At 45.4% G+C, this 27,996-nt stretch overlaps 1 protein-coding gene across 2 annotated transcripts; it reads left to right on the forward strand.

Moving 5' to 3' along the window:
* The first annotated feature begins 61 nt into the window (after positions 1–61).
* pals1b (protein associated with LIN7 1, MAGUK p55 family member b) lies at positions 62–27,978 on the forward strand. 2 transcript variants are annotated; one of them, XM_056294535.1, is made up of 15 exons: positions 62–254; positions 2,355–2,456; positions 3,147–3,657; positions 5,550–5,758; positions 13,355–13,432; positions 15,881–16,006; positions 17,397–17,558; positions 18,757–18,834; positions 18,940–19,123; positions 24,129–24,197; positions 24,459–24,530; positions 25,467–25,628; positions 25,980–26,182; positions 26,662–26,772; positions 26,958–27,978. In XM_056294535.1, exons 3-15 carry the CDS (start codon positions 3,306–3,308, stop codon positions 27,132–27,134), a joined length of 1,983 nt encoding a protein of 660 aa, XP_056150510.1. In that variant the 5' UTR covers positions 62–254; positions 2,355–2,456; positions 3,147–3,305; the 3' UTR covers positions 27,135–27,978. The 2 variants fall into 2 exon arrangements, with proteins under 2 accessions (XP_056150510.1, XP_056150511.1); XM_056294536.1 differs by lacking the exon at positions 2,355–2,456.
* Positions 27,979–27,996: the final 18 nt, after the last annotated feature.

Genomic DNA, 27,996 nt, shown 5'->3' on the forward strand with positions numbered 1-27,996 from the left:
GAGATGACTCAAGCGCCGCCCGCAGTTCCAGCGCAACTGCCCGAGCCGCCCCGACGGGTCCACGTCTCCGCGCGGCGAAGTCTGAGCGCGGTCGGTCATGTGAGGGAGGGAGGGAGAGAGAGAAGGGAAGACGGTCCGCTGCCCGTGGGTGGGGGAGAGAAAGCTCCTCTTTTAATGAATAAGAAACCGTTTCCAGTCCGCGTTAAATGACGAGGGAACACTTCCTTCGGGCCCAGCCGGCTGTCTCTAAAGCGGTGAGTACGACCAGTCTGACCCCCGCCTCCTCCTCCTCCTCCTCCTCCTCCGCGTCTCGTCTGGAAGTGCGGGCTCCTTGCAACAGGATGGCTACGCAGCAACTTCCCAACTAGCGCCCCGGCGGCCCCGGCGGAGGGAGGGAGGGCTCGCCGTGTAGCTATGCGGCGTTAAAACCAACTTGAGTCCGTTGTTTTGAGAGGGGAGGAGGGGGGGCAGCGCAAATAGAAAGTGCGAATAAAACATATTGTGGCGAATTCGGGGGGGGGGGCAATGCAACCACAGGAACTGCCGCGGCCGGACGCGAACCCGTATCGCCCGCACCGCAGGAGACATCGCTAACCGCTCGACTAAAGCGTCAGATGCGCCAGCCGGCGGCCAGCGTGTCCTCTTATCCATGCACGTTACACTATTTCGGCTCTAAGCGGTGGGTTCCGTTTGTAAAGACGCACAAAGCGCCTTTTGTTGTTGACTCCCTCTGGTCAGCGAGCGGTGCGACGACGTTGCTCGTTCAACTGTTGAGCACAGCAGGTAGTTCACGCCAATGGCTGCGCGGCATGGCGAGCTGGTCATGCGACCTGCTGGTCTGTACGCCGCCCGGCCAGGAGGTGTGAATCATAACCTTTTCTAGTTCAGCCTTCGTGACGTGCTTTCAATCACTGCTGATGCTGCAGGCAACAGGTGCTCAAAGGACCACCGCCTGTGTGCAGTACCACCATCACTTGTGTGTGTGTGTGTTACTGCCTCACTCACACCCCTTTACTACCAACTTCTCCAAGTGGGGATATTGGGTGTTTAGAGTCGCCTTTTGCTGTTGAGCCCTTTGAGGGAAACTTATTAAGTAATATAACATCCACCCACCCATCCATCCATCCATCAGTGGGTTTGTTAATTAACCAGGCTGCACTGCAGCTTACCTTTCAACTTCAGCAAGCACCGGACTGACTGGGCCTCGCGGATAGTCGGAGTCACCTGACGACGGATAATATAGGAGGCCCAGATACCATTCAACACTTCCGACACTCCTGTTCAAAACTCAAGACGTGATCTGACGTTGGGCCTAGTCTGATTCCGAGCGTGACGAAAAGCCGCCTTATTCTGCACACTGAGTCGTATAACCCTGTTTTTCTGTGTGTGTTTCCGTGTTTTCTCTCACTCGCTTGGTTTGCTTGTGTGAGTATGTGGGGTTGCTGGGTCTGTGCATACCACAGTGTGTCCATTCATCTTCATTCTGCACAGGTAGCTGTGTTGTTTGTATTATCTCTCGCTGCCACCAGGACAGAGTGGAGCAGGAGATCCTAGGCTTAATTAAGCCCACAGGAACAGATGGCCCGCTGGCTATCTCTGCTGTTTGTCGGCCCTGCGCCACCACTCTAAATGGAGCTAAACGCTACCATAGGAGGGGGATTGGGAGGTTGAACCAGGGGCTGGGGGGCTAGACCTGCCAGACATGATTAGCTCTTCAGAGGTTGGGGGGGGGGTCATGTAGTGGGTGGCATGAATTTATGACTGACTATACGACAGGCTCCCTCTGAAGGTGTTTTTCTGAGGCAATGCTTGATATAGGCTTGTGATGGTGTGTTTTTCATGCACATAAAGAATGTCAGGCTGTTGGGTGGTATAATGGTCAAGTTAGTACCATATACTAGGTTAGCCTATTTTTTGACAGCTTTGTTCATTGCAAACAGGGGCTCTTTGCTGTGATGCCTGTTAACAAAAGCAGATTAAAGAAAGACAACACTACCCCAAGCACAGCTTGGTATTTGCATTGAAGATAAAGTCACTGTGGAGGATGAAGGCATGTTAATAAATGGCCGACTATACCTCTTGGCCCACTCAGTATCTGGCTTTCTCCAAAACACTTTCTGTTTTGAAATAGAGCTTTTCCCCCCACATTTAAGTGGCCTACCCCTTGTCCAGAGTGAACAAGTAATAGTCATACTACCATAGTTGCTAATCCAGATTATTACTAGGAGCATCCTAAAAATAGATTGTAATCCACGGCAATTGCAGATCAGGTAGTAGCTGTTGACTGTTAAGAGTATCGTACATCCCATTCACTGTGATACCTTTATTAACTGAGCTATTCGTATGTTTTTCAGGAAATAAATCTGGACTATTTGATAAGGAAGATCTCATAGCAGTTTGGGGACAGGCGCACGCAAGAGCAAGAACAGGCGAAGGTTGAATTTAAGAGATTGCAGGTGAGTGAGGTCAGCGAGCTTGCCTCATTAGGGGTTAGATTAGCGGTGTGATAGCTGAAGTGTGCCCTGGAGAGATGAAGCAGGAGCGAATGGTGGTTCTGACCAACAGATAGGTAACTGAGGGAAATCTTAAAATAAAAGAAATTATACTTTGCAAAAGCATAAATGTATACAAGTACAGGTCCAATCATAACTTTGAGTTAATATATATGTTGTTGTTTTTTTTTACTTTAAGTACTCAAGTTTGCACATTTCATGAGATAGTAAAGAGGACATACATGTACAACACAAGTGAATGAGTTGCATTAAGAATAACTGATTTAAATTGATTTTGACAGAGATATTGAGTTTCTGAGTGGCAACAAAAGATAACAAAGCTAATAATAACCTAATAATCTGCCCAGAGTTTAAAACAACAAATGAGTTTCTTTTTTTTTCTTTTACAAAAATTATTTTTCCGAGTGATTTCTGGGAGTTCACTGCCAGTCTCTGTAATATATGAAGCATCTGATCTGGTCTACTATTATTTAAAAAGTATAATACTTCGACGTATCAATCGCTTTGTAAGAGTAGGTGCCCGAGTGGTGAGTAGGTGGAAACTGCTCACCATCTGTCATTTGAGATACTAGTAAAATGATTAAAGTCACAGTGAAAAGAGTCCATCCTAACTGTACCAATGTATTCCAACAGGACAGATCTCATCGAGAAGAAAAAAGGATTACAGCATCAGCTGGAGTGCTATGGCCCCTGAGTTGAGGTGTCCCTGCAGCAGCCCCCCATAGTGCTCGAGAAGATCTCCATAGTCGATCTCCATAGTGAGGTTGAGGTGTTCGCTGTACTGGGGCAGGGATGATCACATCCCACATGAATGGCTATGTGAGAGAGGACCCGAAGCTCGGTCCGGGCACCGGCCAGTCCAAGTTCCACAGGGAGAGGGCTGTGGACTGTCCCGGGGAGGACGGCAGCTGTGGCAAACCCTCCCGCTGCAGTGCCCAGATGGAGAAGATACAGCACTATCAGGAGGAGCTGAGGAAGAGGAGGGAGGAAGAGGGCAGAGCCAAGCATGACATCGACCCCAACGCCTCACTGAGGCTGAAGAAACTCTCCCAGAATCCCAAGATTGGCATTGACAATCCCACCTTTGAGGAGAAGGAGAGGACTACAGATGCTAAAGATACCCATGCCCAGGATCCTGTTGTGGGTGAGTAAAGCAAGAGGGGTGGAGTTTAAAGGGAAGGTTCAGAGAGGCTGGGAAGGAGGAAGAAGAGGAGTGCACAGAGCTCAGAGAAGAACGGGTTGTTAAGAACCTTGACAACAGTCCTGTGTGTAACAAAGGAGTCGGAACAATGCCTGTTTAGGGAGCTGAGCAGATGTCAGGGAAATGTGCGTTTTATAGCCTACTGTTAGGTGTCCTAGCCCCACTTATGGAATGAAGAAGGATTCAACTGATAATTTCTTGATCTATTTTCTCTTTCTTTCTTCTGCAAAGGTTTAGGGCCTCAACAGCTCCATTTCATTAAGTACTGGGGATTGAGAGCATGTTGAAATGTTTGAATTTAAGGGCTTGTGTTATTTACTAATGTGGACACACACATGCATGCACGTATGCAAACACACACACACGTCATGAATTTAATGGACTTTTAGGTTTTCATGTTTTTGACAGGTTTAAACACACCATGTGGACTGTAGCATGCAACAAACTAGTTTACAAAATTAATTAAAATTGGGGTTTTTGGTCTACTTCCAATTGGACCATGGTGCAGATTGTTTTTGTTGTGAATATGATATCGAGAAATTTCAAATACGTGACGCAGGTTCATGTCAAGATGCTTTGACTGCTTAAGAAATGTAAAAAGTCAGTAAATGGAGCAAGTCATTGGGACACTTTGTCCATTTCAGGTCATGATGATAAAATCCTGTATACTATATTTCAAACAAGCCTAGTCTCCTATGTAGCCAGTTAGCAAACTGAAAACAACCAACACATCCTGCTGTCAACCCACAATGCACTGCACTTATATCCCAATTTCCTCATTTTGGCACAGTTTCTAACCGCAATGTGCGTTTGGTATTTGGCTACGTGAAACACACCAGAGCTGAAACAGATCAACAATTTTGTGGGCTCTGGTGTGGGGTTTTTAAAGTGAGTTAAAAGTTTAGACATTTTCATGACGTTATGAATGGTGAAGTTTAAATCAAGCCTTTCATTATGCTGTGGAGCTTACAGTGGAGTGAGTCATAGGCTAAATGTGGAATAAATGAATGAATGAATTACTACATTTCTATAGTGCTTTTCTAGTCCTTGGACACAAAACACTTTACAGTGAAATGACTGAATTGCATTACAGTATGAGTGGCTCGACCGTTAGGCCTTTTGGCCATGGTTTACCCTTGGCGTTACTCTCAGGCTAAGTCAGCTCCAGCAGAAATAAACTCATTGGGTTGATATGGGACCAACTTGAAGAACCCATTGTTTAGTCACCATCTGTTACCCACTATATTTCTAGTCCTCGCACAAACGGAATTCAACACCGTGCCTTCTCAATTTCTTTCATTCTTTCTTTCTTTCGTATACAACTAGGAAGTTCTGCTGATGCAAAATTCTTCACTTATATCTTTCTTTTTCCGCCTATCAGATTGGAAATCCCATTGGCTTGAAAAATCCAAATTTTATCAATAAAGATGCGTTGAATACAGGTCTGGTTTGCACAAAAATCGGATTTTGCTCAAGTTGCGAGCAAATCTGCAAAACCAGTTCTAAAGGAGCTCGGCCTCATATTGTGTCATTCTACATGTTCTGGATATCTTGTATTCACAATGTTAATACAAGCAACTTGGAGTGATACAAAGCAATGAAAGGAAACTGTGATGCTGACAGATTCAACTTAGGATGGTCATGGGCACAGAAGTGAAGTATGGGAAAACAAAGATGCAAGCTTATGAAATCATATGAGCTCTCAAAAAAGGGCATTGAGTTGAGAAATGTTACGCTATGGCTGTCATACACCACTTTGTTACCCCTCATATTCTTTGCCTTTGTCTTTTATGTCCCCGTTTTCTGTACCTTTATCATCGTAACAATTCTCTCAGAGCTGGAGGAGTTGCTGCAGGCTCTGAAGTCGGTGCAGACTTGTTTGACTGATTCCCAGAGCCAGCAAGATGTGGAGCTCGTGCTTCAGCTACTTGCCAGGGAGGACTTCAGGAATGCCTACACAGTCCATACCGCCGTGTCCCAGCAGATGAGCCGTGTTGGTCCCACCTCGCCCCTCACTGCCCAGGCACAGGGCCTCTGCCAGGAGGTACATGTTATGTGGTGGTTTTGCTGTATCAGCGGTATTAGTGAGATATTCAGTAGGTTCTTGGAGTCTAATACAAGCACTGTGTATATTGTTTTTCCCAGTTCTTGTGATAGCCCCAGTGGAATGTGATAGCTGGTGCCAGCCTAGGACAAGCTCCACACAGCACTCATTTTCATGTAGATGTATGAATTTCCTGTTCCATGGGACTGGCAGAGCTTTTTGTCTTGAGAGTAGTTAGAGAACACAGACAGACAGCTGTCTGATTGCATGCACCAAATTTATGGGTGCAATTGGCCTTTGTTTCCAAGTGCCTGTTCAAGTAAAGCAAGTCTGTGTGGCTGGTCAGGAGCAGTCTAGGCCATGGGTTGAAATGGCTTTTCCCAAGATTTAGAATTCAGAACCACTGCCCCAACAACAGAATTTTCAGTCCCTAATATGGAAAAAATTAAAATGGCCCAGCGGTTAATTATGACTTAATGGTGAGTGACTTGTGAGACTGGATCAGGCTAGGAATGAGTCTGAAGTTGCTGAGCAAAAGTAAGAAGAGGTAAAGGGAAGTGTTTTTGAGGGTGTGGAAGTGGGGAGGAGTTTTTGATAAAATAAGGGGAATGGGGGAGGTGTCGGTGTTTCAGACAAAACAGTGAGGAGTGTGAAAGACACACATGTATAAAGGACCAGTATCCCACAGTTGTGCCGATAAAGAATACATCACATGGATGTATTTAACTGATTTCCATCATCACCACCTTGTCAGTTCCTGTCTCCTGGGCCCCAGTAACAAGAGTGCCAGAGACCAGGAAACCATCTTAGTCTGGGTTGTTGTGAATCAGCTGCACCTCAGTCCCTTGTTGACACGACATAAATCAGTGACTCTGCACCGAGAGAAAAAAAAATAGTATTTGATTTGTATGATTTTGTGCACCATCTGAGCTGAGCCGGTATAGGCAATTGTTGAAACACACAGCCTGTTTCACGGGCCTCTGTCCTCAGAGAGCGAGACCGGATTATTTTGCTATGAAGCAGGTAAAGGAGCTCTGTATTTCTGACAAGCTACACCCACAGTACACGTTTCATTAGAATAGCTGTCAAGTTTTGAGACATGTTACATCAAAGCATGCAATACAGGCCTTTTAAGTATAGGCTGAGTGGCGCAGTGTGCGCTATGCTGATAGCTAGATGTGTAAGAGTCAACCTCGTGTTGATGAAACGAGCAGCTTTGAGCTGTGCTGAGTTAATTCAAGAGGTCCTAGCCGGCGTAGCAACCAAGCTGCAAGTGTTGACAGCACTGAGACTGGATTTAAGATGGGTGGCCTTGGTGAGATGATCTCTTTTCCTTCACACACACATTAATGCATAGCAGCCTTCCTGCCTACAGTAAGTCGGTGTGTACTCTCACCCCACCGGGCACGGCTCCTGAAGGGCTTAACAAGGCGTAATAGCTTGAGATGCTGAACGTTAAGTGGCTGTGCTGCGCGACACTGGGATTGACCTTTTAGCGAACTAAGTGCCCTTGGGTTGGCGGGGCAGGGCAGCGCTCTGCAGGAAGGGGGCTGGGATCTGCGCGGCCAGAAAAAGAAACTCCAGCAGCTTAAAGCAGTGTGGGCCTGAGAACAACTCCGCCAGGGGTGGGGTGGGGTGGGGTTTGGAGAGTGCGTCACGTTGTTAGAGAGAGCTTTGATTAGATGCACTAAGCAGCGAACAGCAGAGGGGATGAGAGAAAGGTAGAGAAAGAGGGTAGGAGAGCGCCTAAAATGTCTTTGACGCCACAACCCCAGAAACAACCCAGACCAAGAGAAATGATAACAAAATAATGTATAGATAAATTGAAACTTCATTCCGCTTGAACTGCCTCCTCATTCACGGTAAACAGTAGGAAAAAGTGGAGAAAGTAGGAGGGAGAGAGGGGAAAAAAGGAAAAGGGTAGATGGTATAGAAGATCTATAGTGGGTAGAGCAGGCAGCGGTCTGTTATTTAGATAGGTGCTTTTCAGCAAAAAAAAAAACCCGTCTCTGTTAAGTCTGTGCTCTTAGCCAAGACCAAACATTCACCGTTCTTGTGCAAGTTAAAGTCACAGACTACTCCTCATAGACCAAGAGAATGAATTCATATTTTGAGGTTTGTTATTATTTTCCAGATGCAATAGCCAAGCCTTAACAAGTCCCTATACAGTAGAGTGAATGCAGAGCACTTCACTGTCTGGAATGTGAAGCCCCACTGTGACTTATTAGAGAATAGCCAGAATAGAGTTTGTGTGCATGTGTCTATGTGGGACTGTGTTTTGTGTGTGTGTGTGTGTGTGTGTGTGTGTGTGTGTGTGTGTGTGTGTGTGTGTGTGTGTGTGTGTGTGTCTCCATGTACTTTGGCATTTGTGTGTGCGTGCATGTGTTTTTCCTTGGGACTGTGGATATCCATAATCTTATGTTGTATGTATTTGGGTTGTTACTGGAATTAGCCAGCAACAGGACTGTAAGGTCATCTTGTGACTTGGGACAGGGATGTATACGGTTTGGTTCGGCCTTCATTCATATGTGCACTATTATACCCTTCATGTAGTGGTTAAGTGTACGTCAATGAAATGCTAGCTACAGCAGGATACCCATCATCACACAGCAAATTCTGTCCATCGCACCAAAGCAAGAGAAATGGATAAAGAAGTCAAGTCAATTCTATTTGTATAGCCCAATATTACAAATTACAAGTGAAACAGATTTGTTTGTGTATGTATCCCAGTCAGATAGCTGTAGATAAACACAACTTTAAATAGGACTCTGAGTTGACTAAAAAAATATAATATAGCGCAAAGGTGAAACAATTTACCCTTCGGTCAAATGGAAAGCAAGTTTTAAAGCTATTTAAAGATTAACTAAAGCCTAGATCATTTTAGTGAGTTTGTCTGACATCAATGGCAGCCACGGCTTGTTTTAAGCATTGTCAGTAAGTTATATTTTTAACATTTTAACCAACTGATCGGAATTGATCTTAGTGGTTTTACTGTTCTTACCATTTTATCACAGCTCCGTTGGTTTTATGTGACATCCCTGCTTTCTTTCCTATTAGATTACACTTTCTTTACTGTTCTGGCTAATTGTTTGGCTAGACTCATTATAGCCTGGTGGCTAAGCTAATCAAAACAACTATGCCCTGTGAGGACTGTGTGCTGCTACTCAAGAAACCAAACTGAAAGATCGCTGATCTTAAGGAGGATATTCGACGGCTTTCTGATGAACTGCAGAAAGAAAGACTCTGCTGACCAGCTTCATGGATGTGGCTTCTGGGCAGTCCAAACAGATTACCTGTCTCAGTGCAGCCATCCAGGACTCAGTTCTGTGGGACCCCTTCACTTGTCCACAGCTTTCCTCCTGCTCAACCCCTAACCATCAGTCATCCTGGGCCAAAGTGGTGGTCAGCAGTCACAAGAGAGACTCGGACGGGTTGCGTCACCCCCTCACCTAAGCCTCTCCAACCACTACACGACCATGTCTGACGACACTCTGGTCCACCCAGCTGATGCTCCTGCGGTTCCAACTTGCCCCGATCTGGACTTCTCTCTGAAAAGGTGCCTGCCAACACTGCAGCTTCCCCAACACTGGTGGCTAGCAGTGTTCGGGTGGCTCGCTGCTTCACTGTGAAGCCAAATCAACACCCCTCATCCTGGGTAATAACCTCCTCTTCCCGTCACAAGATCCTGAAAAAGGCTGTGCTCAGACCCTCTGGAAGCTTTCCTTTCCCTGAGTCAGCAGAGAAGCCCTCTCTCAGGTCTGATGTCGCTGCCTTGCCACAACACTCACCTGCTCGGACACCCCATCTTCAGTTGGTGACTTCAACACAGTGCGGAAACAGATTGTGCACTCTCCTGCATTGAGAACCCACACCTGTCATCTCCTCGCCCCCTCTTCTCCCCAACTACATTAATAGTGGGGGATTCCATAATCGGGAACATCCGTTTCTTCAACGCAGCCACTCACTGCTTCCCTGGAGCCATGGTCCCTGACATCCTGGATAAGCTCCCGGGGCTGCTGCGCTCACTCCTGTCCTCTACCAGTCGAGTGATAGTTCATGTGGGGACAAATGATGCAGCTCGTCAGCAGTCTTGAGCTGACCAAAAAAGATTTTAATGACCTTTTTAGTTTTTTAAGTACTTGTGGAAAGTCTGTTTTTATTCCTGGTCCTATTCCCACACTGGCCCATAGAGCAGCGCGTTTCAGCCGGATCCTCAGTCTCCACACTTGGGTCCAGTCTGCCTGCAGAGCTCACAATAGATGTTTTATTGACAATTTTAATCTGTTTTGGGATCGTTTCTCCCTCTTCAGGATTGACAGAGTCCACCCCAACAGGCTGTGTAGCCGATTGCTAGCGGCCAACTTGCAGTATGTCATACAGTCCTCTCCACGTGATTGACTGTTTACGTCCCACACTCCCTCCCCAGAACCTCCATCTTTACCTATGGTGGCACCTCAGAGTACTGTTCCCCCTGCTAGCTGCTAGCCCCCCCACCGGCATCATCTGTCATTGACCCTCTCACCAGGAACTTTCCCTGTACAGATCATAATTAGGCACAAGGCCTTTCGTCCACATGGCATATCTAAAGGTGAAAAATTAACCAGATATTTGGAGCAAATATTTGCAATTTTCATCCTATTTGCTGTATGCCTTTTTTTCCCCATCTGCTCTGACACCAAACAATTTTCTTGAATGTAGGATTGCTTGGCAATAAATTCCTTTATCATTAATGATTTCGTTGTTTCTAATGATCTGGACTTTTTATGATTACTGAGACATGGCTGTCCCCAGGGGACACTAAAATTTTCTTAAATTTAATAAGTCTGAGGTCATTCTGTTTTGTCCCCCAAATTCCATCGGCTTTTTTGGTGCTAATCTTGGTGGTCTGTCAAATAATATTTAGAGGGCTGCTAGGAATCTAGGGGTAATATTTTATGCTAACCACTGTTTTGATGCTCAAGTTAAACATGTTGTTCAGTCATGTTTCTTCCAGCTCAAGATAATCTCTAAAGTCAGGTCATTTTTTATCAATTGCCGATCTACGAAATGTTGTACATGCCTTTATCTAGTCTCAACTTGATTATTGCAACACACTTTATTCGGCTATCAGCCAGGACTGCCTCCGCCGTCTCCAGTTGGTACAAATGCTGCTGCTCAACGTAAAGCCGGGACAACAAGGCATGATCACATCACCCTTGTGCTTGCCTCTCTACATTGGCTCCCTGTTAGATTTTGAATTGATTTTACATCTCTGATTTATTGACCTGGTATGTGCCCTCTCGACCATTAAGATCCGTGGATGGAACCCTGCTGGTTACTCACAGGTCACGGTTTGTGACAAAAGGTGATCGGCTTTTGCTGTTAAAACCCCCATACTATGGAGCTGTCTGCCTACTCAACTCAGACACACCGTCTTTAGCTTCTTTTAAATCTCTTCTGAAAACTTTTCTCTTTGTGAAAGCTTTTGGAAATGTTTGATATGACAACATCCATTGCACGTTGAACAATGGTCCTTGTATAACCACGTTGTACAACGGTCCTTGTACAACCAAAGTGAGAGCTTTGTCCGTATTCTTGGCACAAAGTCAAACACATTTTCGGTGGATGTCGGACTCCGCCAAGGTTGTCCCTTGTCTCCGATTCTGTTCGTGATATTCATGGACAGGATCACAAGGCGCAGCCAAGGTGAGCAGTGTGTCTGTTTTGGGAACCTCAGAACTGCATCTTTGCTCCTCGCAGATGATGTGGTTTTGTTGGCTTCATCAGAACGCGACCTCCAGCGTGCACTGGGGCAGTTTGCAACTGAGTGTGAAATGGCTGGGATGAGAGTCAGCACCTCCAAGTCTGAGGCCATGGTTCTCTTCCGGAAGATGGTGGATTGCTCGTTCCAGGTTGGGGATGAGTTGTTGCCTCAAGTGAAGGAGTTCAAGTATCTCAGGGTCTTGTTCACGAGTGAGGGTAGGATGGAGCGGGAGATTGACAGGCAGATTGGTGCAGCCTCAGTAGTAATGTGGACATTGTACTGGACCGTTTTGGTGAAGAGGGAGCTGAGCTAGATGGCAAAGCTCTCAATTTACCAGTCAGTCTTCATTCCAATCCTCACCTATGGTCATGAGCTTTGGGTAGTGACCGAAAGGGTGAGATGGCGGATACAAGTGGCTGAAATGAGTTTCCTCTGTAGGGTGTCTGGGCTCAGCCCAGCCTTAGAGATAGGGTGAGGAGCTCGGACTTCCAGAGGGAGCTCGGAGTAGAGCCGCTGCTCCTTCACGTCAAAAGGAGCCAGTTGAGGTGGTTCGGGCATCTCATTAAGATGCCTCCTGGGCACCTTCCTTTGGCGGTTTACCGGGCACGTCCAACAGGGGGGAGACCCTGGGGTAGACCCAGAACTCCCTGGAGGGACTACATGTCCACGTCTTGGGATCCCACAGGAGGAGCTGGAGGGCGTTGTTGGGGAGAGGGACGTCTGGAGTGCCCTACTTAGCTTGTTGCCACTGCGACCCTACCCCGTAGAAGCGGCTGAAGATGAATGAATGGTGAATGAATTGCACGTTGTCCGTCTTGGGAGAGAGGTCCCTCCTCTGTTGCTCCCCCTGAAATCTCTTCCTATTTTTTTCTCCCTATTAAAGGTTGTTTTTTTGGGGGGGGGGAGTTGTTCCTTATCCGATATGAGGGTCTAAGGACAGGATGTTGTGTCGCTGTAAAGGCCCTTGAGGCAAATTTGTCATTTATGATATTTGGCTATACAAATAAATTGACTTGACTTGACTTTACTATTTATACTGTTTTTATTCCTATTTATTTGATCTTATTCATTGTATTGTCTTTACTTCCTGTGTGCTCATGTCTTTTGACCTTTTTCTCATTTTATCTGCCTTGTATGGTTTTATGTCCTTTGGTCAAGCGCTTTGTTACATTGTTAAGAAAAGTGTCTTTATGCATACTCAATAATGCACGTAAGAAAATCAAAGAAAGTTGAATCAGTTCATCTTGATACAACATTTATTGACAGAAATGTTTCATCACTCATCTAAGTGACTAGATGAGGGATGAAATGTTTCTGTCAATAAACGTATCAAGATGAACTGATTCAACTTTCTTTGATTGTTAAGAAAAGTGCTATATAAAAAAGTTTATTATTATCTACGGGTTAAAAACCATGCGAAGGTTAACAACATGGCAGGCTGGTCTTGGAGCTCTGTGACGTTAGCATAGCAGGATAAACAACTGCAGATAATAATAATATTAGTAATTGCTCTGTTAGATGTAGGTACGTCAAAGAACCAACATTGATGGTACTATTGACAGTTATTAGTGCTGGCTCTGTCTGTCAGTGCTGGTAGGTGTGCTAAATCAAACAGGTCCATTATTAATTTTATGATCTTCAGCTGTGTTTATCCTGTCCTGCTATGCTAACATCACAGAGTACCAGGGCCAGCCTGCCATGTTTTTAACCGTTACATGATTTTTAACCTGTAGATGTCAGCAAACTCACCAAAATGGTGAGTTTCTGACCTTTCTGTCAGCTAGCAGTACTCGCACAACTTAACCACAGCTTATCCTCCTCTGGCTGTGTTGTGTGACTATGTTTTTGTGTAGGTGCAGAGCATTCTCCAGTCCAGCCAACAGAAGGATGGTTTGGAGCTCAAGGCTCTTCTCACCACTCCTCATCTCCAGGTCAGATATCAGCCTCAGTTGAACCGCAATTCCCCTGGACTCACCCTCTATTCTTTAGACAACTTTGTTGAAGCACTGGACCCAGTTTGTCTCGCCCAGCCCCTTGTACCTCCATATGTATTTGTTTGACGGCTAGGATGATCAAATGATTTCAACAATATGATGGCATCCTCTGAATTGCAACGATTGTCACAAACTTGATTGTCATCTAGACTGAGTCTAGTAGTGTGTTTTTTCAGTGTGATAGCTGAAATTGACTGAAAGCTGGGATCTTTTATTTATTTTTACATAAAGTGTCACCTTAAATCAGAAAGGTGAGAAGAAAAAGGTTAAAAAGGGATTTTTAAGCATTTACTGTTTACACGTTACTGCCATAAAAATGAGTGTAAGGGGCATCCGGGTGGCGTAGCGGTCTATTCCGTTGCCTACCAACACGGGCATCTTCAGTTCGAATCCCGGTGTTACCTCCAGCTTGGTCGAACGTCCCTACAAACACAATTGGCTGTATCTGTGGGTGGGAAGCCGGATGTGGGTGTGACCTGGTCGCTGCACTAGCGCCTCCTCTGGTCAGTCGTGGCGCCTGTTCGGGGGGGGGGAATAGCATGATCCTCCCATGCAGTATGTCCCCCTGGTGAAACTCCTCACTGTCAAGTGAAAAGAAGCGGCTGGTGACGTCACATATATTGGAGGAGGCTTGTGGTAGTCTGCAGCCCTCCCCAGATCGGCAGGGGGGGGCAGCGACTGGGACAGCTCGGAAGAGTGGGGTAATTGGCCAAGTACAATTGGGAAGAACAATGGGGAAACCCTCCCCCCCCCAAAGAAAACATGGGTATAAGGTGGTTTTATATGATGTCTGTAATCTCTACAGTCACATGTGCAAAATCAACATCAAATCCAGATGGGGGGGGGTCAGGGTGAGGCTGGTCTGTTCTCTGTTAACTTGTTTGGACAGTTTGTGTGCTCCAAGTTAAATTCATTCAGTTTTAATTAGCAGTAACTTTTTGATTTATGACCCATGGCACACGGCCCATGCTGCAGTTGACACAGTGGACCAATTGGATGCTAAGTGGTTCTTTTTATAGGTCCCTCTACAACCTTCTTTGGGAAAACGGATAAAACGTTTATCACCGAGACAAAGGGTGTGCCCCGGTGATAAACGCTGTTTTCTTACCCAGCTGTAGTAGTGCACAGCTGTGTAAGAAAACAGCTTCAAATAATTATGCTGCATGATAGCAGAAGCATGCACTGTATCTCTGGTGCCCCTTGCCCCTTTTTTAAATCATCCACCCCCACTTAACTTTTAATCTGTCTGGGAGTCCTGATAAGTGACCTATCATCCTCTATTAGGAGGACCACTAGATTGGGGGGGGGGGGGCAGTGAGAGTTTGATTCACTGCGCAGAGGGTCCCGGCATAAGAACCCCAGGGTGTTTTTGGGGGGGGGGGTTTGGTGGTGGGTCCTCCATTTCACCCATGTGACTATGCAAATTGTCAATCCTCTGCTGGCCCGTTAACCTGTTTGCAGGGTCAAATATAATTAGCCAGTGTAGGCTGTGTGATGTGAGCCTGCCTGCTGCAAGGGGGGAAGGGAGGGGTAGTGGATTATCTCTGAGGTTCCTGTGGAACCTGGCCCTCCCTCTGCCAGCCCAGAGTAACTCACTCTGTCATGAGTTTAGGGGAACAACCACACACCAGGGGGGATAGGTACAAGTGGGAGAGAATGGGTGGGGAAGCCCTAAAATCCACCCCCCCCCCCCCGGCCTTGTTTTCTGGGCCATAGCTTCCCAGCGGCCAAGCAGAGGAGCCAAAGATGTTTGATTGATGGCGGTGGATCCTGACTCCTAAATGCAGGGGAGATTAAGACGGATTGTGTGTACGCCAAAGCTTAGCTAGGCCTCCGTTCCCTCAAGTCTCCTGCTTGCAGGATAGAGAGGCTAATTTGGGCCGACTGTTATTAATTGTAGGGTACGGAGTGCTTGTCACATTAAATTGAGTGAAGGCGTAATCCTTGTATTATTTCTCGTTTAGGGGTTTGAGTTCGGTGACTGTTCTTGTTAAGGTGATGGTGGGTGGGTGGGTGGGTGGGTGGGGGGGTTTGACGTTTAGTAGCAGGTGCATGTTTAAGTGAGAGGATTGAGAAAACGTGTTTGGTATCGCCCCTCTTATTGTTTTAAGCCTGCCTGCCAGGGCCTGCCAGTTGCGATGTGTTTTATAAACCACACACAACCCGTCTGAAGCTGTGCTCTGGTAGTGTAAGATTAATCATCCCTCTCTCTCAGTGCAGACAAAAGCCGATTCAAACAGACTCACAAAACAATCACCTGTACTCATTACTTCACTCTGCCTCCTCTATAATTGTTGTCTGTGTTGGTTTTTATCACGTGTGTGTGTGTGTTTCTGTATTTGTGCATGTGTGTGTGTGTGTGTGTGTGTTTATGTGATGTGCCAGGCTCTGATGCAGGCCCACGACAGTGTGGCAGTGCAGGAAATGGAGGTGGAGGTTGAAGGTGTTAGCCAGTACCTGGGCGAGACGGTCAAACTGGTGCGACTGGAGAAGTCTCGCGACATTCCTTTAGTAAGACCCCATGTTTCCCCAAATATTTCGCAGACATGTGTGTTACTTTTGCAGTTGATGTAATTTGCTCTAATTTGACCGTAGACAGTAAACTTAATGTTTCTGTCCCTTCTTTTATGATTACATAAAGCTTGATGTTTGATTTAGGAAAAGACGCATAGTTAAGTGTGCCTCACAAATGTTGGGGTTGTCGAGAGACTCGGCTCGATAAAGACTATAAAGACTACTCGAATTACAAAGAGATGAAACCAAGTGTGGAAAATAGGTTAGTGGGGTACACAGTCTTCCTATGATCACAAATTACCATCCAATTCGCATACATTAACATCACCAACGAGCTAAATTAAGTCAGCTGGTTCTGATGTTAGCCAAGTTGACGATTACCTACTTGTCGATACAAACGAACAGGTTTATAATGCTAATGCAAATAATGAGGGATCGGTAGCAATGCTGTAAATATCTGATAAAGCATAACACCTTGGGCGTCCGGGTGGCGTAGCGGTCTATTCCATTGCCTACCAACACGGGGATCACCAGTTCGAATCCTCGTGTTACCTCCGGCTTGGTCGGGCGTCCCTACAGACACAATTGGCCGTGTCTGCGGGTGGGAAGGCGGATGTGGGTGTGTGTCCTGGTCGCTGCACTAGCACCTCCTCTGGTCGGTCGGGGCACCTGTTTGGGGGGGAGGGGGAACTGGGGAGAATAGCGTGATCCTCCCACGCGCTACGTCCCCCTGGTGAAACTCCGCACTGTCAGGTGAAAAGAAGCAGCTGGCGACTCCACATGTATCGGAGGAGGCCTGTGGTAGTCTGCAGCCCTCTCCTCCCCGGCAGAGGGGGTGGAGCAGCGACCAGGACAGCTCGGAAGAGTGGGGTAATTGGCCAAGTACAATCGGGGAAATGTGCTCCCTATTATGAGCTTCAATGGTGAAATCTCACACCAGCTATTGTGGTTAAAAAGGTGGACGTTGAAAGAATGAAACTTGAAGAAGAAATCGGAGCGTAAGAAACGTGAAGGTCGTGGTAATTGCAGTTTCCATGAATATGAGCCGTTGTTTAAGTCCAGGGAAAAGGCTTGTCAGATGGGCTACACCCTAACCTTCAAAACCTAACCCAACCTAATGCCGCAAAATCTATACAAGTCTGTGTAAGCAGACACCTTATTGTAAACAATGGCAATGACACTGCGTAGAGCACATCTTTTTTCTGTTGAACTCTCCCTTTCCCAAGGCTAACGCCTCTGGTTTTAGTTGTGTCTGTCTGTTCTGCCTCTTGTGTATTATTTTCAGGAATGTTATCATGGGTTTAGTCTGTCCCTCACCTGTCCATGCCTAATGTTTGTGTGTCTGTCCGCATCGCGTGTGCGTATGTCCCATGTATTTGTGCGTCAGGGTGCCACGGTACGAAACGATATGGAGAGCGTGATCGTGAGCCGTGTGGTGAAGGGCGGGGCGGCAGAGAGGAGCGGCCTGCTCTGTGAGGGAGATGAAATCCTGGAGATCAATGGGATCCCCGTCCGTGGGAAACATGTCAACGAGGTTCATGACCTGCTGGTGAGGAACCACTCCAGTTATCAGGACGGTAACTTCCGTACACAAATAGCCTTCCAGTCAAAATACGCTGTCACATATGGATGGAGGGTCACTAGTTCCCCAGATGGTTGTGTTCATGCTCGAGTAAGTTTCGGTTCACTTTCTGTTGATGAAGGAAAAACTAATAGTAGGGGCGTCCGGGCAGCGTAGCGGTCTTTTCTGTTGCCTACCAACACGGAGATCGCCGGTTCGAATCCCCGTGTCACCTCCAGCTTGGTCGGGCATCCCTACAGACACAATTGGCCGTGTCTACGGGGTGGGATGCCGGATGTGGGTATGTGTCCTGGTCACTGCACTAGTGCCTCCTCTGGTCGGTCAGGGCGCCTGTTCGGGGGGGGGGGGCAAAAAACTATTAGTCATGAAATCCAGAAAGCTACAATCCTAAAGGTTTACTTGCAAACAAATATCCTTTCTGTCACCAGCATACGTATGTAGCATGTTCAGCATGAATATGATACTTTCTATCTCCACTGTGTTTAAGATGATAGCTAATCCACAAATATCCAAATCACAAAAAGCTTTTTTGTTGTTGCTCATTTTAGTGGTTACAGCCTGGTAGTGTTTGATGCAGTGCATCACGTTTGCTTCTTCTGCAACCAAATGTAGAATAATAAGACAAGTTGCAGCAAGTCTGAGGAAACTAAGTTGCTGCGGCCAACCAGTAGATATGCCAGCATGTACAACATCAGATGCTAAAATTCAGGTTCAGCCGTGTCTGTTTTGTTTGGCATTAAGGAAGGCTCTGACACAACAGCGCTGCCAGCTCTGTTTCATTTTGGATGGATCTGTGGAGCGCTAAAGCACCACTGCATTGGCCAATATCGCCATAAGTGTCCGTGAGCTTAACAAAATCAACATTCTGCAGGATTTCGGCTTTAATTTTCAATTTTAATAAAGCCATATAGAAATATAGTTTCATCTTTGTCTGCTTGCAGTTAGTCATACTCATTAATGGTTGTTTTTTATATGGACGTGTAATCCCCGTCTTGCGTAATTTACTTTAATAGGCAATCTAATTTTAATTCACGTTTCTCTGCGGAGAAGACAAGCTGTTTCCCACTGAGCTTGAAAACAACTGCCTTAGGATGACAGTAATTTTTACTCCACATAAAACCACAATCGTTCCACTGACATCTGCGTGCCATACTCCTCTTTGCAGCAACAAATGCACGGCACTCTGACCTTCCTCCTTATTCCAAGCTCTCAGACTAAACCTCTCCCACACAGACAGACTGTGGTAAGTCCCTCTAATGATGTCTTTGTGTCTGAGTGCGTGTGAGTACAAGTATTTGTGACTGAATGCATGCGAGGCTAGCCTTGACATTGTCAGTTCTGTCCTCAGATGCATGTGCGTGCCTACTTTGACTATGACCCATCCGATGACCCCTTTGTGCCGTGTCGGGAGCTGGGCCTGTCCTTTCAGAAGGGAGACATTCTGCATGTCATCAGCCAGGATGACCCCAACTGGTGGCAGGCCTACAGAGACGGGGACGAGGAAAATCAGCCCCTTGCCGGACTCATCCCAGGTATGAATCCCAGAGGGAAATATGAAGAAATGTTTGATGAGTTTACAGGAATCAGTCCATCTGGACACAACGTTTATTGGGAGAAACGTTTCGTCACAACATCTAAGTGACTTCTTCAGTTTCAGCTGACTGCAGGTATCCCCACCCTTATAAACGGCACAGCTGCATAACGACCGGACCAACAATGGGTTTTATATGCAAGTTGCCATGACCATTAACTGACATGGTGGCCGGGGAAGGGGAGAAAATCCCACATTAAACAGGCCCTGGTTAAGTGTGGTTATCCTAACCGGGCATTTGTCAAAGCCAGGAAGACATACAAACAGTGCACCAGCCGACCAAAGAGAGGAAAAGGACAACAGCTGCCCAAGTGTAAACCAGGGGTGATTCCATATGTGGCAGGAATGTCGGAAAAGTTGAGACGCGCATTTTCCAAACACCGCGTCTCAGTTGCTTTCAAACCCCAAAACACACTGCGCCAGAAATTGATGCACCCCAAGGATCGGGTCCCCCGGCACAAACAGAGCAATAGAGTGTACGCTGTTAAGTGCCAGGAGGATTGCTGTGACTTGTACATTGGGGAAACTAAACAGACGCTGGCCAAGAGGATGACACAACACGGGAGAGCTAACAAGTCAGGCCAGGACTCCACAGTCTACACCCATCTACAGGCCAGTAGCTACTCTTTCAAGGATGAGGATGTGCACATCCTTGATAGGGAGGAATGCCAGTTTGAACAGGGAGTCAAGTCAGACTTTATTTATATAGCACATTTCATACACAGGGCAACACAATGTGCTTTACATAAAGTGACAATACAATCGAAACACAATCGTAAAAGTAGTGCAGTTATACAGGAATCGGAGCAGAGTATGCAAATATGAAAATATGCAAAACACACGCACACACACTAAGAGCGTAGCCATAGGCTGTTGTGAAAAGTAAGGTTTTTCATTTTGGGGTCCTCGGGCAGGGCATGCCATCTTCTCGGGGCGTAAATACTTAATAAATACAGCTTTAGAGTTAGTATGAGGGCTGGTTAAAAGGCCACTGCCTTTGGACCGGAGAGTTGTTGCTGGTTTGTATCTAATTAGTATGTCTTATATATACTCGGGTGCAAGGCCATGTACAGCTTTGTATACAAGTAGCAGAATTTTAGAATCGATTTTAGTTTTGACGGGGCGCCAATGCAAAGATCTAAGAACAGGTGTGATGTGTTCATAACTTTTAGTTCCAGTGAGAACACACGACGCAGCCTTATTTTGAATTAACTGTACTTGCCGCACAACTGATTTTGGGAGGCCAGTGAATAGACCATTACAGTAGTCTAGTCTTCTTGTTAATAAATGCATAGATTAATTTCTCAGAGTCTGATTTTGACAGAAAGTCCCTTAGTTTTGAAATGTTTTTAAGATGGTAGAAGGCTGATCTTGTGAGATGAGTGATATGGCTCTTAAAATTTAGATCACCGTCTATGATTCGGTCGGTCAGTGGTCAGCCAGCATCATCAGCTATGATGTTGGCCTCGGAAAAACATGCTCAACAACTGTCTGCCATTTCTCTCTCTCCTCACATGCTCTGATGGCTTCCGTTTTACCCATTTTCGTCCATCTATGATTACACCCAGATTTCTAGCTTCCGTTTTGCACTCCAGAGACAGAGAACTGAGATGAACTGTGATTCCCTGGCTCTGAAATCTTTGCACCAAAAATGAGTATTTCTGTTTTGTCTTTGTTCAGTTGTAAAAAGCTCTCTGGCAGCCATAGATTAATATCATTAATACGCCGAGTTAGGGAATGTATGGGATCTAGGTCATCAGGAGATAGGGATATGTAGTTTTGGATCATCTGCATCTTCTTTTTTCAGCTTTTTCCCTGGTTCTCAGGGGTCGCCACAGCAGATTTTTGCCCTCCATAGCTTTCTGTCTGACGCATCCCTCTCCCACAGTCCAACCCTCTTCGTGTTTTCCTCTATCTGGTCTCTCCAGCTTTTCCTTGGTCTTCCTCTTTTTCTTTTGCCAGATATTTCCAGGTCCAATATCTTCTTTCCTATATAGTCTATGCCTCCTCTCTGTACATGTCCAAACCATCTCAGTCTTGTCTCTTTCAACTTCTCATCCAGTCCTCTGATCTTGAATGTAGCTCTCACTTTGTCATTTCTCTTCCGGTCTTTTCTAGTCACTCCCAAGGACCAACGCAGCATGTTCATCTCTGCTAACTGTAATATAGATTCTAGCCTCTCTGTTGTCACTGCTTCCATACCATAGAACATGGCAAGCCTAACCATTGATTTGTATACCTTGCCCTTTACCCTCAATGGCATTCTTTTGTCACAAAGTACTCCAACTATCTTTCTCCATGAATTCCACCCAGATTGTGTCCTTTTCTTGACTTCCTTCTTACACCACCTTCTGTCTGTGTTGTCAATCCTAAGTACTTGAATTAATTAACTTCTTGGACATCTCCTCCTAAAGTCAATCCTGGTTTTAGGATTTACTCATTTGTGAATCATCTGCATAATTATGGTCATTTATTTTTTGTTTCTGTATAACGTATGCGAGTGGGAGCATATAGAGATTAAATAGTTATGGTCCAAGACTTGAACCTTGAGGTACCCCACACGTAATACCCACTTTGTCTGAGGCCATCTATGTGACATGGGAATAAACATCCCTGAACTGAACTGAACTGAATGGGGGGGCTAAGAGTACATCTGTCACCATCTTACAATGCTGTGAGTGCAACTATTCCCCAATCCTCTGTGAATAGTACACATGGCCATTGTAACTTTAGTTAATGGTCATGGCAATCTGCATGTGAAACTGATCGTTGATTTGGTCATTATGCAAATGTGCTGTTTATAAGGGTGGGGATACCTGCAGTCAGTTGAGACTGAAGAAGTCACTTAGATGAGTGATGAAACATTTCTCCCAATAAACAGTGTCCAGATGAACTGATACAATTTTCTGTGATTTCCTTACGTGGATTATTGAGCACGCATCAAGACAAGTGCTACAAGAAACGTTTTTATTTCACAGCGTTTTACCTAATTTATATTAGTTTTCAATACCCATCCATGGAACACACTGGATCACTAAGGCTATGCAGTAGTGATGTGTGGCCCGCAGCGTGGGTCAGAGTTTTTTAATACCTGCACCCACCAGACCCATTATGAACACTAAAAATATACGTTAATGAACCACCCAAATCCGACCCGAAACGCAAACTTCCAAATTTAGCCTAGGCTACAGCAAAGTGAGCAGTGTTGTACTATTTCGTTTTTGGGCTGTTTGCCTTGCATAATACACTTGATTGTAAGGCATGGCCTATTGTACACCGATCAGCCAAAACATTAAAACCACTGACAGGGGAAGTGAATAACATTGATTATCTCATTACAATGGCTCCTGTCAAGGGGTGGGATATATTAGGCAGCAAGTGAACAGTCAGTTCTTGAAGCTGATGTGTTGGAAGCAGGAAAAATGAGCAAGCGTAAGGATCTGAGCAACTTGTCAATTGTGATGGCTAGTCGACCGGGTCAGTACAGCTCCAAAACGGCAGGTCTTGGGTCTTGTGGGGTGTTCCGGGTATGCAGTGGTCAGTACCTACCAAAAGCGGTCCAAGGAAGGACAACCGGTGAACCGACGACAAACTCATGGGCACCCAAGGCCCAGTGATGTGCATGGGGAGCAAAGGTTAGCCCGTCTGGTCCAATCCCACAGAAGAGTTACTGTAGCTCAAATTGCTGAAAAATATAATGCTGGCTATGATAGACAGGTGTCAGAACACACAGTGCATCACAGCTTGCTGCGTATGGTGCTGCGTAGCTGCAGACCAGTCAAAGTGCCCACGATGACCCCTGTCCATTTGATTTGTAAAGACTACAGATTGGCACATGAGAGAGAAGTATACATCCCAAAAACTTTAAAGAGTGGAACATCACACTCAGTTTGGTTGTAGTTTCTGGCTCAGATGGCTGACCTGCCACTAGATACATATTCCCAGTGCAGAACATCACCCATCAGGTATATCAAGTATATAAAACTAACTCCAAGAACTACTTGCAGTTTCTCCTTGAGCTTCTTTGTATAAGAACACTATACATCTGCCTTGACATTACAGTGTGGGTTGTCTATGGTTTCCCAGCAGCTCTAGAAAGTCAAGAATGATGGAAAATGAATAATCAGCTGACCCTAAAATGTTTTGCGTTTGCCTTAAGAGTGGAATAACATCAATTTTGTCCTGAAAAGTTTTGGAATGGCTCCAAAAAAACGTGTTTTACTTTTCAGTGCCATTACAGATATAACTATATAGATAAATGCTCACTTTTATTTTCCACTTTGATTATGGGAAAGGTCGTTTTCAGCCCAACAATATAGCGACCTGGTCACATTTACTTCACAAATATATTTCATCCTGAATACTGACCAAAATGTTCAAAATGAATCGGTATGATAAGGTATGGGAAATGTATAGTACTTTGAAATGGAAAAAAAATTATATATAGCGTTTTCTTTCAGAAACCGTCAATGGTGTTGATAAATGTGCTCAACAAATGAGGAGCGGAATATATGTACATACATACATACATATATGTATATATATATACACACACACACACATATATACATATACAGACACACACACACACACACATATATATATATATATATATATATATATATATATATATATAGAATCCAGTGAGTCAAGTAAATTCTTTATGAGACAGTACAAGCCTGTTTCATGCCATAAGCAATCATCAGCTGCCAAATAAATACTACTATTAAATAAATACTAATAATAAATACTATTAAATAAATACTAATAAATACTGTCTCATAAAGAATTTACGTGACTCACTGGATTATTTTGCTCCTTACACACACACACACACACACACACACATATATATATATATACATACACACATATAGGATGTGTGTTTTTACACTGTTGGGAGAGGCCCTCTGAGATCAGTCTCACTATGCTTTTCGCTTTTCCAGGGAAGAGCTTCCAGCAACAGAGAGAGACTTTGAAGAAGACTATGACAGACAGGAGTCGGGAACACCAAAGTAAGAGGATAACGTTGAAACACACACACACACACACACACACACACGTGCGTTTGAACACACTCATGCATGCAAACGTGTGAAGTCCCAGGCTGTATGTGAGGTCATACCATTTTTTTCAAGCGTTTTCAAGTCTGTCTCTTTCTGCGTTCAGACCGACCTGCTCAGTAGAATTCACTGAAGTGACTGGAGTGTCACAACAAAGTGAAATAATAATCCCGCTTCGTACGCTAAATCCTTTTTTTCTTGTCATCATTCCAGGGAAGGTTTGGTATGCAAAGAAGAACAAGAAACAGGGGAAGAAAAGTCCGTATAACTTCAACAGAAACGCTGGTAAGACACGCTTTCTTTTTCGTTCACTGTGGCGGGGTGACGGCAACCGAAAGGTTCGGAGAGACTCTGCTGTAGACGGTTATAACCCCTTCACAATGCTCGCTACGAAGCGTCAGAGGGTGGCGACGGGCCTGGAGCAGCTCCCACGTGGGAGTGTGTGCGACTGTATGAGTGTTGAATGGGGCGTGGCTGAATGAGAGCGTGCTGCAAACACACAGCTGTGACAAGACCGCATCACTCTCTCCGCGTCAGGAACGCGTCGACCATCTCTGATTACGAGATGATAAACGTCTCCGTTTTCTTTGTCAACGACGTACTAAAAGACACTGGCACCGATAATCCTGGTCGTTCTGACAGCAGCTTGTCCTGGCATGGTGCGCCACGAGTCAGATTAGTCCTGTCTTTGCAGACGGGATCACAGGAGGAAGAAACAGGTGCCCAGCAGGAGTCTAAATAGCTCGGGGGTACCTGTAGGGTGATTGGTTCTCTCTCTCTCTCTCTCTCTCTCTCTCTCTCTCTCTCGCTCGCTCGCTCGCTCGCTCGCTCTCTCTCTCCTTCTCTCACATGCACACTGTTCTTACGGAGCTGCTCAGGGACTAATAGTAGGAGATTGATCGTAGCTGGCAGCTCCCAGGACTGTTCATGTGCACGTGAAGCAGAACGCTGCTGTAAAGGGAGCAGGTGTGCTCAGCAAAACCCATCACAACACGTAATAATTTGTATGTACATATACGTAATATGTATATATGTACATTTTGATTCCCTGAGAGATATTTTTTTTCCTCTTCATGGGTTGTCGGAGCCCCGAATCATTTAAGGAACATCTAGTAGGGAGCTAGTGGGATTCCCTGACTTCCTTTGGGATATTTAAGCAAAACTGAACCTTGCTGGCAGTAGACTTAAAGAAAATGAACATCTCTCCTTCTCCCATATCAGAGTACGATGACATCCTGACCTATGAGGAAATGGCCCTCTACCACCAGCCGGCCAATCGTAAGCGTCCCATCGCCCTGATTGGTCCTCCAAACAGTGGGCAGGACGAGTTACGAAGGAGGCTACTGTCTATTGAGCCTGACAGATTTGCCGGTGCTGTGCCACGTAAGTCGTGTAGTTAAGGTTGAGGCTAGGCTCACCAGTGACCTCAAATATGTATCAATAGAAGACTTGGAAGAGGAAGATGAACAGACATTTTTGAACGGCTAGTATAGTTATGATTCAAATCACAGCCCATTTTCTTTGACGTGTTAAGGTCATATCCTCAGAAACTATACAACTTTCACTTTCCGTATGGTGAATGGTAACAAATGCATTTCCTGTCTTTGGAAAGGTTTAAAAGAAATTAGTTAAATGACAACTTTAAAATCACTTATGTGGTACAAACTGTACAAAACCAGTCTGCAGTGTCTCACCCTGACTTCAGATTTGACTCTCATCCTGTACCTGACTCAGACACGACCAGGAACGCAAGGATCCATGAAAAGAACGGGCGCGAGTACCACTTTGTAAGCCGGGCTGCATTTGAAGCCGACTTGGCAACAGGGAAGTTTCTCGAGTCTGGGGAATATGAGAAGAACCTGTATGGCACCAGCACGGACTCGGTCCGGCACATCATCAATTCCGGAAGCATCTGTTTGCTCTGCTTGCACACCAGGGTAGGAGACAACTTCTGTGTGCTTCTTACTGACAGTAATTTATGAATCTCGTATCTTAAAGCCCAACCTCATCCCTCCATCCATCCGTCCATTATCCAAGCCACTTATCCCAATTGGGGTCGCGGGATGCTGGAGCCTATCCCAGCTGTCATTGGGCGGCAGGAGGGGAGACGCCCTAGACAGGCTGCCAGTCCATCACAGGGCCGAAGCATTCACACCTAGGGACAATTTAGTATGGCCGATCCACCTGACCTACATGTCTTTGACCAACCTCATACAGTGACAAAATGTTTTTGTCATTACAAACCTATTTAATAAATGGGGGAAAAAAAACCTTTCTTAAACAGCTTCGCTGCTGTACAAGAAGCTTAATGGCCGAGTTGTTGTTGCTTTGATATTGACAGATTTTATTTTATCCTCCATTGTTTTGGCTGGTTTAATTTTTCTTTCATATGCATTCCTGTTTTTCCTCCTATTAGTCACTGCGGGTGTTGAGGTCCTCCAATCTCAAGCCCTTTACCATTTTCATTGCGCCTCCTTCTCAAGAACGACTACGCACCCTACTGGTCAAAGAGGGGAAAACACCCAAGGTACTAAGTGTAATATTTCCATTGCAATAACACAAGATTAACCAAAGTGGCTTCAGAAATATCAGTCTCTTTAAAGATGATATCAGGGAATAACAGGAGCCAACCCCACGTTAACTTAATGATCAGCCATCACATCTCTCACCCTTCTCGTCTCCTCCACTCTCCGTCTCCCTGTCTGTCACCAGCCCGAGGAGCTGAAGGAGGTCATTGAGAAAGCCCGTGAGATGGAGCAAAACTTTGGCCACTTGTTCGACGCAGCCATCGTGAACACGGATCCGGACACGGCCTTCCACGATCTGCGCAGGTTGATAGAGAAGCTGGACACTGAGCCGCAGTGGGTGCCCACCTCCTGGCTTTGCTAGAGGGCAGAGGGCTGGCGGCGGGGCGGAGGATGAGGGACCCACCTCCCAGAGCCTCCGGACAAGGACGAGACGAAGGTAGGAGACACAAGCTGAAAGAATGGTTTCAGAAACGAGAGATGAACATTTGCAACTCGTCTCTGGAGTTTCACTTTTTGCACAAGATGGCGACCCGTTCTTCTTGTTCTTTAAAGTGCTGGCCGTTATTACCTTGCAGGGATGGACTTGAGTTTCTTACTGGTATTTTTATCCGTGTTTGTTTGCGTGGAGTGATTTTTTTTTTTTTTCAACCATACCGTTTTATGTAAAGTCATCTATCGAAAAAGAAATAGTGACAATACTCCCATCCAAAACTCTAGTTATTTATGAATGTAAATATTTATGTTGTAGAAATAAAAGTCAAATATTCTATTGTTACACTTCATCTGCGTGATACCCAAAGCAAGACGTTCAACTGGAATAGTGCGTCATTTGAGTACCAACCGAAAAAGGAAAAAGGGTCCTCGTGCTGCAGCTGATATAAATGTGAAGTCTTCCATTCAGACACCAAAGAGACGTCTGCTGTATTTGGTAGTATTTCGGGGAACCTTCCTCTCAACCAGATTCAGTATTAATATTATTTCTGTTTCATGTCACTGTTCATATCGTGCGAAAAACATACCTCAAAATCTCTGGTCTGTTCTTCATTCTGTCAGTATAAACTACTACAACAGGGGTTGTGTGTCTGTTTGTTCCACTGTTTATGGACAGTACATTTTAATCGCTTAATATAATCCAGCAAATACTGTCTTTGGGTTCTTAGTCATTCATATGCTCAACACTGGACAACGATGTTAATAAATTCATATGAACAACACCGGTATGC

This window comes from Lampris incognitus, chromosome 15 (genome assembly GCF_029633865.1).
Source record: "Lampris incognitus isolate fLamInc1 chromosome 15, fLamInc1.hap2, whole genome shotgun sequence".
NCBI lineage: Eukaryota > Metazoa > Chordata > Actinopteri > Lampriformes > Lampridae > Lampris > Lampris incognitus.

What these genes read in the sequence shown, in the direction of transcription:
- pals1b (XM_056294535.1), top strand. Translation starts at nt 3,306, where the DNA reads ATGATCACATCCCACATGAATGGCTATGTGAGAGAGGACCCGAAGCTC. An exon ending in CCTTGCCGGACTCATCCCAG is followed by an intron (nt 19,124 to 24,128) that starts GTATGAATCCCA and finishes TCGCTTTTCCAG; the next exon opens with GGAAGAGCTTCCAGCAACAG. An exon ending in CAGGAGTCGGGAACACCAAA is followed by an intron (nt 24,198 to 24,458) that starts GTAAGAGGATAA and finishes TCATCATTCCAG; the next exon opens with GGAAGGTTTGGTATGCAAAG.